We start from the raw sequence: 10683 nt of genomic DNA, 5'->3' as shown, positions 1-10683 counted from the left end.
CAACGTAAAAAAGATCCCTGCAACTGGAAATTAAGGAGCTGGTGCCATCTAAATCGTCAAAGCTGCTGGAACTCAATTCTGGTCAGCATCAAGCTGCTACAACCTCCCATTAACAAGCCTCAAGCCTTCAGATGGACAAACTTGAAAAGAGCCCAGATATATATAACTGTAAGCTAAAAGAATCTTGCAATGCTCGTCAGATTCTCATTGCAATGCATCACCGCAATAAATTACAAGACCCGCCATGATGGACAAAAATTATTACTTTCCTTTTTGGCGGGTGGGGGCAGCAATTAGAAGAAATACATATGTTACAAAAACTGAAAGGCAAAATCTAGCGTTCTAGAAGTAGATTGATAACTTCTCTTGTATCATGCTCTGCAGTATATTGCACTTGTCCAACAGTTCACTTAATTTGTCTGCGTCATCTGTGGCCTTGGCAGCCAAAGCGGATCCGCTACCATTCTTCAAATCATTGGCTTTATGATATCGTTTCGCAATTGATGTGTCGATTTGCTCAAAATTCCCTCTATCATCCTCCATGTTGTTGTCATTAATAGTCATTTTCGGAACTTCATGCCCATCTGAATAGCACGCCGCTGAACACGGCCGCGAAGCTCCGTGATCAAAACCGCGCATTTCTTTGGTTGAAGAATCACAGCCAATGGCAACCATTTCATCAAGAGAAGGACGGACCAAGTAAGGCACTGACGTACTACCTTCTGCTCTATCATGCAATCCAGAAGTTAACGGGGAAATGTCATCTTGGACCAAGATATATGCTGAAGAAATTGCATCATTGGACAAATCCATTAACCGCCAATGAAACACACGCTGGAAAATCATAGCCCAGTTTGGTATAATAAAATAAGCTGAACTATCCAGCTTGAGTTGAGCAAACTTTTGTAGCATAATGCCTGCCTCCTTTGATGCCAATGGCAATCCCATCATATGACTTGTTTCACTTAAATACTTGATTAAGCAATTTTCCAGCTGTGACCTCTGGTTCTCAATGTTGTTACCGTTACTAGAACTTGTACACCACCAAAAGATATGATCCTCAAAAGGCGGAAGCTTAGAATCACTTAATGCACGCATAAGCAGTTCTACTCTTGCAGCTGAGCTCCACCCTAAGCTTGGCAAATACTGTAAAATTGCTTTGTACTCAACACCAGACTCCTCCAGCAAAGAAATTTCAGGACAGGGCCAAGAGGCAGGATTTGCATGAACAGCAGCAGCTACTTTCCTCAAAGTTTGGTCCAGGGCATCATTGAAAGCAGAAATACAGTCATTTGGGCCCACTTCACGACCATCCACGCCATCAAGAACCTCTAATGAAGAAGTCAAGTGAGAGAGTACCAATTCACGTGTTTTCATGCAGCGAAGTACAGGTTGAGAGGGTGATTCACTTGCTAGCCACTGTAACCCTTCCCTCAACAGCTCATCACTAAAAAATCCATCAACCTGACCCATTTGTTGGCTTTTAAGATAAGCAACAGAAAAGTTACTGATACGAGATTGGTCCATGTCATGAAGCCTCAACTCTTTGATTATTGAGGAAGTGTCTAAAGTATCCCTGCATGAACCACTTAAGATTAACAGAGGCAAGCTTGTACCAGAAGGTAAAGCCATCAGAACGTTATGAAGCCATTGTCTTTGCAACTCCCAGGGGATTAATTCTGACACAAGAAAGACAATTGCACTTGCACCAGCAAGTTCCTCATTCTGGTTCTCTAATTTGGCATTCTTAATTATTGTCAAACAACAGATCTCCTCGTTGCCAGATTCACTTGGAAACCACTTTTTCCATATTGACGTATTGGGAGATGAAAAAGGCAAATCGGCAGTATAGTCGTCATCATATGTGGGAGGCAAAAGCTTAGAAACCAGCCAGGGGACTGCAGCCAAATCAGAGAACTCCTTTCTCCAATTTTCACCATAGGAACTGTGCTCAGCCAGTAAAAGAATTTTCCAACAAAGGCATTTACTATCTGGATTTTTTCCACTAAGTTCAGCTGCTACCACTTCTGAAACATTCAACCTTGACCACGACTTTTCTCGAATTTCAAGTCTCTTGCTCATAAGCTGGTCAATGTTAAAATCACCAGGAGATCTTGATTGCTGAACACACAGAGTATATTTTGAAAATGTCATGCCCTCTAAGAAGCTGTAGTATCTTGTTACCTATGATTACCAAATATATCCAAATATAGCTAAAAACAACCCTAGGTGTGAGGCATGCAGAGCTAATCACGGCTATAACTTTTCACCTATGTGAAATGCATTAAATCGATAAAAATAAAGTTAAAGGTAAGAAAGAAATACTCACTATTTCTGGGTGCCAAATAGGAGGCCCCAATGATAAGGACATCAAAGCAGCATTTGCTGCTAGCTGTTTCTGCACACGCAATTTTCTTTTTTTTAAAGAAAGGCGCTTCCAAATCCTAGTAAGGGAAACGTGCGGAGAAGACATTTGGTCAAAGAGAAGCACTCCATATTACAAAGAAATGTTAAACAAAATGATACAGACCTCAAAATCAGCTTAAGTTTTGCTTCAGAAACTTCATCATCATAATTTACTGTAGACACTTCCTCAGTCATTTCTTCTTTGTTAACACCAACCTGCTCTTCTCCAAATTGTTCTATTATTGGCTGCTTTGCTACTGAATTTTGTACAACAAAGTCACTTGGTGCTAGCATGAAGTTTGCTTTCTCCACTGTCTTAGGCATAAGGTGCAACGTTGATGCTCTTGATTCAACCTGTATGTCACTGCTGAGAGGATTTCTGAAGTGGGTGTCAAATTTTGACTTCTGTATACTTCCAATTCTATCTTGCTGTGATCTAGGGGAATGAAAGACAGAGGAATCCCACAAAGAAGGGTTTGCAGGAGATAACTGATCCTCGTATGGTTTCCTTTTGACTGATGTTCTAGGGGTAGGTGTCACTTTGATGTCATCTTTAGGTGATGAGGCATAATCAAGCATTTCCTCATCAATTGCCTGGTTAGTGTTGTCAATCTCAATAGACTGAGATTGGATGGGGATCGGTTTATGCTCGACAACCTTATTCAACTCGAGTACTCTAGCTTCTTTAGGAGAAGATGATTTGGCTAGACAAGAATATGAGACATCCTCAACAATGGAGCTAGACTTTTTCTTATTAACAAGTTGTGAACACTTGACAGGATAGTCACTGTCAGCATTCAGAAATGGACCATCCTTAACCATATATGGTACTTCAAACTCCTTTATAGAGAACCCATAGTACTCAAGAAGATCTTCTATGTCCTCTTCCTAAACAAATTGAATAAAAAGTCAGACATCCAAGATCTGGAACAGAAAGCAACCTCATTGATGGAAAAAATTTACCTCCATGCCAAGCCATGCAGAGACATGATCTATTGGAATTCCTTGGTTGTTCTGCAGACCACTATGTAAAGCAGCGAGTGCCTGGGTTCGTAACTGAGAAAAGGATTCGACAAACAATTAAAACAATACAAGAATGCGACTGCAACATATTCAACAATAATAAGCATAATTAATCCATCCATCCCAATTTCTATCTAGAAAAGGCTGAAAGCCAAATATCAGGAATAAAATGGACTGTGAAACAAAATTTTTGCTAATTGCTAATTCTTTCAATCTGAACGGTAAACTCAAGGAAAATATATAGCTCTGTTTGGATTGTAAATTATTTGAGATATTTTTACTGTAGCACTTTTTGTGATGTGATGTATGTGAGATAAAAAGGTAATTGGGAAGATAAAAAGGTGTATTGGAAATTGTAATGATGATGTACGCAAATAAATTTTGACAAATAATGCTCTATCCAAACAAATAGATGATCTGCAAGAGAAGCTATATTCCACAGAAGCATATGCAGTAATGACACGTACCTTTGCAAAATGTGCATGCATTAAACATGCCTGAAGATAGCTAGCTTTCCGTGCAAGCTTAAAGAAGGCAATGAAGTTGCCTGTTCTGCAGGCTCTGCAAGAACAGAACAATCCTTCTTAGACAACAACTAGGACTTACAATATGTCCTGTCCAAATCCAAATACAGGGCGTACCTTGCTACATCACGAGCAAATATTACATCTTGAGTTTGCCGCATATCTGGTGTCATCTTCGCTAGATCAAGAGAAAGCTCTGCAGGTTCAACCTAACACAATGTCACAATGTTCTTATTTTCACATATGATGTGGAGAATGATAGTTGAAGACATGTTCCAATAGCAGATCAACTTACTTTGTATCCTGGATGTTTATCAAGCTTGAGAAGTGCATAATAACCTCTGAATTCTTTTTCAGTAGCTACATTTGTCCCTTTCTTCCTGTGATCGTCATACAATTGGAATAATTCAACCGACGTTTTGTTCATCTGTTCTATATTAAGATGTGCATCAAATCCTTCAGAAAATCCCTCTCCTTTATTATATTCACATAACTCATGCATGGCTATTACATGAAGTCTTATCTGGAAAGGAAACAATAGCACTAATTAGTCACACAAATACGTTCCAATAGCTTACAGAAAGAACCACATCAATTAACTTGGAATTAATAACCAAGATACAAGTTGAATTAAATAACATTCAATTAAATCGGCATCAGCAAAAAGCTTGGAGCATTGAGAATCGTTAAGAAGTAGTTTCAAGAACATTGTTCTGGAGGGAATGATTCCTATAGGGACCAGATCCAATGAATTACTGAAACCTCGAAAACACTACACCAAGACCCTCTTGGAAACTGAAAAAAGAAGAATCCATACGAGTGCTGTTGGGAACAAATTTGCGACTTTAGTTCCCAAATCAACGCAACAGAAAATTTAAAGATGGTTAAAGCCTTTCAAGGATTTTAATCATCCAAGCTTCCAAGACAGCCTCTAAGAACACAGATTTTAATAGGACACATTGTCCTCAGTCTAATCCACATATGGAAAACATTAAAATTAGATCACACTATAAGATGACCGACCATTTGCTCCAGCATCTTAATAGCTCCCAGGCTGAAAATATGCTGCATCCTCAGGTCCATACGTATGGCCCGCATCCTATCCCATAAGAAATTGTACAAGCCAAGAAACATATCATCATAAGGCTGATTCAGCAAATTTAAAAGATAATTCATCGTCCTTTGCAAGATTGGCATAGGTCGTATCATTCCAGCTTCCCTCTCAGCTGTCCTGTTGTACTGAAAGAAGGTAGAGAACATTATGTATGTACAGATGCACTTCCTGAAACAAACGAGGACAGACAAAAAGTTTGGTTGACCACTCAGGATTCAATAGATGTACCTTTTTAACAGCAAGCAATATGCTAGTTTGATTTCTATCCCCATCCAAGCGTTCATACTGATCAAGATCTCCTTTCCTTTCTCTTTCTGCTCTCTCTGACTCTAAAATACAAGAACAAAGAGCATATTCAACTTACAATTGACTTGATTAAAAATTCATAGTGGACAGTTGAAAGCTGAATCGATGAATATGTGCACAAGCATTATTCCTAAAAAGCTAGGAGAGTTCATCTCTGGGTAGAGAACCTTTCCCATGGAATCACATGTTAACAAAGAAATTGCATGTATCAATTGCTTCTTGCTGTAGATTTCCAATTGAAAGTTGCATTAAAGCTAAATGCCGCTTGATCACATCAATGCTCTTCCAAAAACTACATTTAAAAGGAGCAATGTTAAACTATTTTCCCATCCCTAATTTTGAAAAATCAGTCACAATTTACTTGAACCTTTTACTTTTTCATTTTTTCATGGACAAGGTTCAATGAATGTGGTTTGTCCAATGGCCTTCAGGTACAGTCACAATTTTAATTTCTAATAGAGAGCAAGATGGCAAGTCAAGGACATACCTGGGCACATATCAAGACACAATCCAGTTATAATTCCAGATGAATCCAGGCCTTCATAATCAGAAGGGAGATGACCATTATAGGAATCCTGTATCATATTAACTGCATCTTCCCCATTTAACTTCCGCTTCTCCATCATAACTGGATGCTGTCTTTTCGCAGAAAAGCTTTGATTTTTGGAAACTAGATCATTTTCCGTTGGTTGTGTCAATTCATCCTTGAATCGCATCAACCGCTTTGCTTTGGCTTGCAACTCTCTGTGAATAACAAGCCTCATAGAAGGAATTAATTAAAAATGTAATACCGAAGGAATTAAAAACTGCATATGGAATGTAAAAATTAAAGAAAAAATGTAAAAATTAGAAGGAATTAAAAACTTAAGTTGAATGGAATGTAATACCGATTTATCTCATCCTCCGGGGAATTGAAAGTTTCCCGAAAGATTTGATCTAATGTTGATGAGGAAGGCAATTTGGTTTTTTTGGCAGCTGGTAAGGTCATAGGCTTATTTGCAACTACTTCTGGTTTATTGAGGTGCCCTGATGTTGAAGATTCTTGACGACTTTGAGAACCAGAAGGCACATACTGAGCACTCAGCCTTGGTTTGGGAGGTGATGTAGAAGGCCTTGAAATGAGAATTGGTAGTTCATTAATGCATGTCCAGCATACATCTTAAACAACAGAAAGGAGCAACTTGTGACAAATCTAGCAAAAAGAAATTTAAGGATCTCTGCAGCTTGACTCCATGTACAAAGAACTTCACTATCTTCTGGAGTTGCAACAATTTCCAGACATTAGTCCCATTTGGTTTTGTCAACAAGGTCTGGTCTTGCCCATTAAAATTTTCATTCGTGTCTCTCAATATTCTTCTCAGGATATCACTCAGATGCGAAATCCAAAAGCATTAATGTCAAGCACTACATGTATTACTGCACGTGATTTAGCATTACTTATGTAATCGAGATAAGCAGACTTATCTCCTGTTTACTGACAATGTTATTTCACTTTTCCCACTTCTCAACCACAAATTCGGGACTTATTAATCTCCATTATTCACCCATATCTGCAAATCTAGAGAGCAGATAACTGCAGAAAACCATTGCAAAAGAGCTCCTATATGATCTAATGGCTGAAGTACACAAGTCTCATCAAAACAATTAGAGAGCTATAGTTGTGCAGAAGACCCTTCACAAAAAGGTCAGACTAGCCTGCTGCTAGAAAATGATCCCATGATAGACTAAAAGATACAATAAAATAAGCTTTTCTTGTATACCTCCGGGAATTTTGAAGGTGAGAAGAATCCTCTAAGGGGCCACCATTACTGGTGGAAAAATTTGGCGACCTGCTTCGCTTGGAAACCTGAGAGTCCACATGCTTGTTTGGGGACTTTCTTCTAGAATCATAAGTAGCATTTGCAGAGACAGAAGATATAACTGGTTGAGTGAGCAGGCTGGTCAAATCCCCCGACGACTTTGACTGGTCGCCCCACATGTTGGAAGACAAAGCAGACCTGCTTAATGAAGAAAGCAGAATTGTTTATAGTAATCAGAGTAGAAGTTTACAAATTGTCTTGTTCCCTGAACTAAATGAAACTATTTTTTGGAAATTTATGGATCCCATTATTATTACTACATTCTAAATTTATTAATTTCTCATTTCCTCATTTCCTTTTTCCTTTTAGTATGAGAGATGGGTATCTATCTCATTTTAGTATTGAATGGAAGAATGAAAGTGAAAGAAATAGAATTTAACTCCCTTCTAGGACCGATGACTCCCCAATAAAATCTTAATTCTTTGTATCAGTTTATTTCTATTTTTCTAATGTTCTTTTTATATTAGACTAAATAATATAGATTTCTATGCTATGTTGGTCTTGTACAATGCTGCATACATTTTGCTGAACAACTAGCAAGTTTTAGATGCCAAAGACCAAACTTACAGTTGAACTTCACTAAATGGAGGGCCAGCACCCTCAGCATAGGGGTTTCCCAGTAAAGGCAGATGAGGTGATTGCATTTGCTGTGGAAACAAGTCGCTCTGACTTTTAGGAAGAAAACCTGCACGACTACCAAAAGGAGAAAAACAAGTTAGAAAATTCTATGTGAAGGCATCATGAAGTATCCCCAAGCAGATGCTCCAGTAGAAACAAAACAGAGACCATGTAAGATCTGACAAAATCAAGCATATTTGATATGAAACTCAGAGGTTTTGACTTAAAAATGTACAGAAAATGGAGGTATTATAACTTCAAAAAGTTTTAATTCCTTCGGTACTTGTGATTAAGCAACACGGATTTGGAATTACATTAATAACTTACTTTCGTTGCAAACTTAGCAACTTAACTGTTCATGAAGTTCCATCAATATGTCAATCCACACCAATACAAAATTTTCCTATACAGAACTAACTACCCATCGCATTAGGGAAACAATATGTCTGTTGGTATAGTGGTGTTGAGTTCAAAAGATAATTGCAACTTTTAACAGCATATGGAACAAGAAACACAGTAAATCAGAAAAAAAGAAAGGATTACCTTCCTCTAACATCTATGGATCTTCTCAAAATCTCTTCATCAAAAGCCACCAAAGTAGGTGATACAGTTGTCCTGGTATCTTGAAATTGAGAACCTTTAGCAGGAACACTTGGTGTAAAAGTACTTGAAGGAACAAATGGCACTACTGTTGGAATGCTTTCATCAACCGGAGCATCATAGTCTTTGTAAGAAAACTTTTGGCCATTGCTCCACGTATGAGCAGATTGACTGGGTCTAGAGAAAATAATCATCCATCAGTATGACAAGAAGAAATATTTTCAATGATTTTTCTTCTTTATTTGGTCATCCTAGCAAATAAAAGCATGGCATATAACATAATGCCATTGAAAAGCATTAAAGGCAAGCACTAGCTCGAGAACAAAGAATGAAAAAGATAGAATGAACAAAAAGTTTCATTTGGTGCTATAAAATTGGATAACCACCCTATTATTCAAGCCAGGGATTTCATACAAGGATCTGAATATGCGACACCATAATTATATCACTGAAAGGTATACCAATAGACTCTTTTTCTATCATTTATGACTTAATTCCGAAATCATTTGAAGGTACCCACATTATCAACAGCCATCCCAAATTAAATAACATGGAAAGCATGTCCAAAAAAAGTATAAATACCTTGAAAATTCTGCAGATGGTCGAGATGGACTCGTCACCAAGCGTCGGCTTTCAAAAGCCGAAGGGCGTGAATTAATTTTCTTGAAAGTTTCAGGTTCTCTATTTCAACCCAAAAAAAAAACTTTTATTAGCAGCAGCAGATATGCACTCCATACTTGAGAACGAATTCTTGCAATAAAAGCAAGATCAACTACTAATCAATGTGAGCAACTTAGGCATGATTGACACTAATTTGTTAGAGACCAGAAGTATTAACCTAAACTGACAGTACATGCTTTGAAAGGTGAGAGCACTAACATGCAATTGCTACTAAAACTCCTTGAAAAAGTATTCCTAAAAATGACAAACAAAATGATGTCTGTCATCCTGCAAATAACCCGTATAGTGGAATACCTGATGGCCAAGACCACAGTGGTAAAGTTTAATAAAAATTCTATCAGGAAGACATAATTTTTGCTCTCATATTTTAGACATCAATCAATCACTTCTCATATTGGCTGGCAACGAAGGACCTTAACAAGGGATGCAAATCTTATGCCATTCTGGAAAATAATGAAGTGCTTGCATACCTCCACATAAACCACCAAGAGTCCGGACAAAGGAGCACATATCCAAAATGAAGAATAAACATGAACGAAGAACACAATAAAACCAAATTAATTAAGTCACAGCACACAGTCTCTCTCTCTCTCTCTCTCGCACACACACGCACGCACGCACGCCCACACTCTCTAACGTACAATTCTCAGAGTCTTACAATAGTTTCTACAGCTCCAACAAGAATCACCACCAAAATAAAAAATAAAAAATCAAATCTTGGGGTAATTAAACTACCTTGGACTTTAAATTATCAAATATCGACAATAAATTAAGATACCTAAACAACACCAAAACAAAACTAACTGAATCATAGAACAATAGTTCATAACTTCACAAACACAAGCACATGTATTACAGAAAGATTAAGGGAAGTTACCCGGGGGATCTAGTAAAGGGTTGAGCTGGGGAAGGAGGCCTAGGGAAATTTCCAAATGGGGTTTGGTTTCTTGGTGCAGCAGGACCTGAGTCCTTCCCAAATCCCCCACCAAAAGACATATTGTCGTTCTCTCAAGTTTCAGGAGCTTATGGCAACATGAATATATACATATCTCACATGGGTTTTTGCATATACACTTGATTTTGTAACTAGAAAGATTTTTTTTTTTCCCCGAATTGCTTGTTTCTGGAGGGGAATTTGCGAGTTTACACTGTTCTGGGCTAGCTTCAGGTGAGGGATTGGAGGGGTTTTAAAGTGCAGAGAGAGCCAAGCTGATGGGAAGCTTTTTTATTTAATTTGGGGGGAAGAAGAAATTTTCCTTTATGGAGGTTGCGCCACATCAAACGCTGTCGTTTCGGATGATGAATGTACACACACAAACACGCACGCACACACATATATGTATACATATATATATATAGTGAGCTTTTTTCCATTGTAAGGCATCAGTCGTTGGCTACAAAACCCAATTTTTTTGGGCTTTTCTGGCCCATCTTAGATCTCACATGGAAGAGAATTGGTGGTACTCTTCATTCTGTTAGGCTCAAGGTTTCATTTAATGCTGATTTCAACACCTTAGATTGTGAATTGATTCGAATTTCACCTATTCACACT

The 10683-nt window shown here is 38.0% G+C and overlaps 1 protein-coding gene across 3 annotated transcripts; it reads right to left on the bottom strand.

The window, feature by feature from the left end:
- Positions 1-132: 132 nt before the first annotated feature.
- On the bottom strand, positions 133-10333 carry LOC113765545 (SAC3 family protein B). Of its 3 annotated transcripts, XM_027309762.1 has the most exons (16): positions 10009-10333; positions 9033-9131; positions 8394-8627; positions 7800-7925; positions 7134-7370; positions 6261-6485; positions 5861-6117; positions 5296-5396; positions 4977-5192; positions 4249-4476; positions 4071-4162; positions 3897-3990; positions 3370-3462; positions 2531-3294; positions 2330-2444; positions 133-2121 (listed from the first exon to the last, which is right to left on the bottom strand). In XM_027309762.1, the coding sequence occupies exons 1-16, from the start codon at positions 10125-10127 to the stop codon at positions 343-345; spliced, it is 4779 nt and encodes a 1592-aa protein (XP_027165563.1). In that variant the 5' UTR covers positions 10128-10333; the 3' UTR covers positions 133-342. The 3 variants fall into 3 exon arrangements, with proteins under 3 accessions (XP_027165563.1, XP_027165564.1, XP_027165567.1); XM_027309763.1 differs by lacking the exon at positions 6261-6485; XM_027309766.1 differs by lacking the exons at positions 9033-9131; positions 10009-10333 and having other exon boundaries at positions 7800-7917; positions 8394-8493.
- Between the last annotated feature and the right edge of the window lie 350 nt (positions 10334-10683).

This window comes from Coffea eugenioides, chromosome 3 (genome assembly GCF_003713205.1).
Source record: "Coffea eugenioides isolate CCC68of chromosome 3, Ceug_1.0, whole genome shotgun sequence".
Taxonomy (NCBI): Eukaryota; Viridiplantae; Streptophyta; class Magnoliopsida; order Gentianales; family Rubiaceae; genus Coffea; species Coffea eugenioides.
The sequence above is the reverse complement of the archived record's forward strand: the minus strand, read 5'-3'. Positions and strand labels throughout refer to the sequence as shown.

Bases quoted from the DNA above. Each gene is read 5' to 3' on its own strand.
- LOC113765545 (XM_027309762.1), bottom strand. From the start codon at position 10,127: ATGTCTTTTGGTGGGGGATTTGGGAAGGACTCAGGTCCTGCTGCACCA. The intron at 6,486-7,133 runs GTATACAAGAAA...TCTCATTTCAAG, and splicing joins CACCTTCAAAATTCCCGGAG to GCCTTCTACATCACCTCCCA. The intron at 5,397-5,860 runs GTATGTCCTTGA...CTTGTATTTTAG, and splicing joins GTGTCTTGATATGTGCCCAG to AGTCAGAGAGAGCAGAAAGA.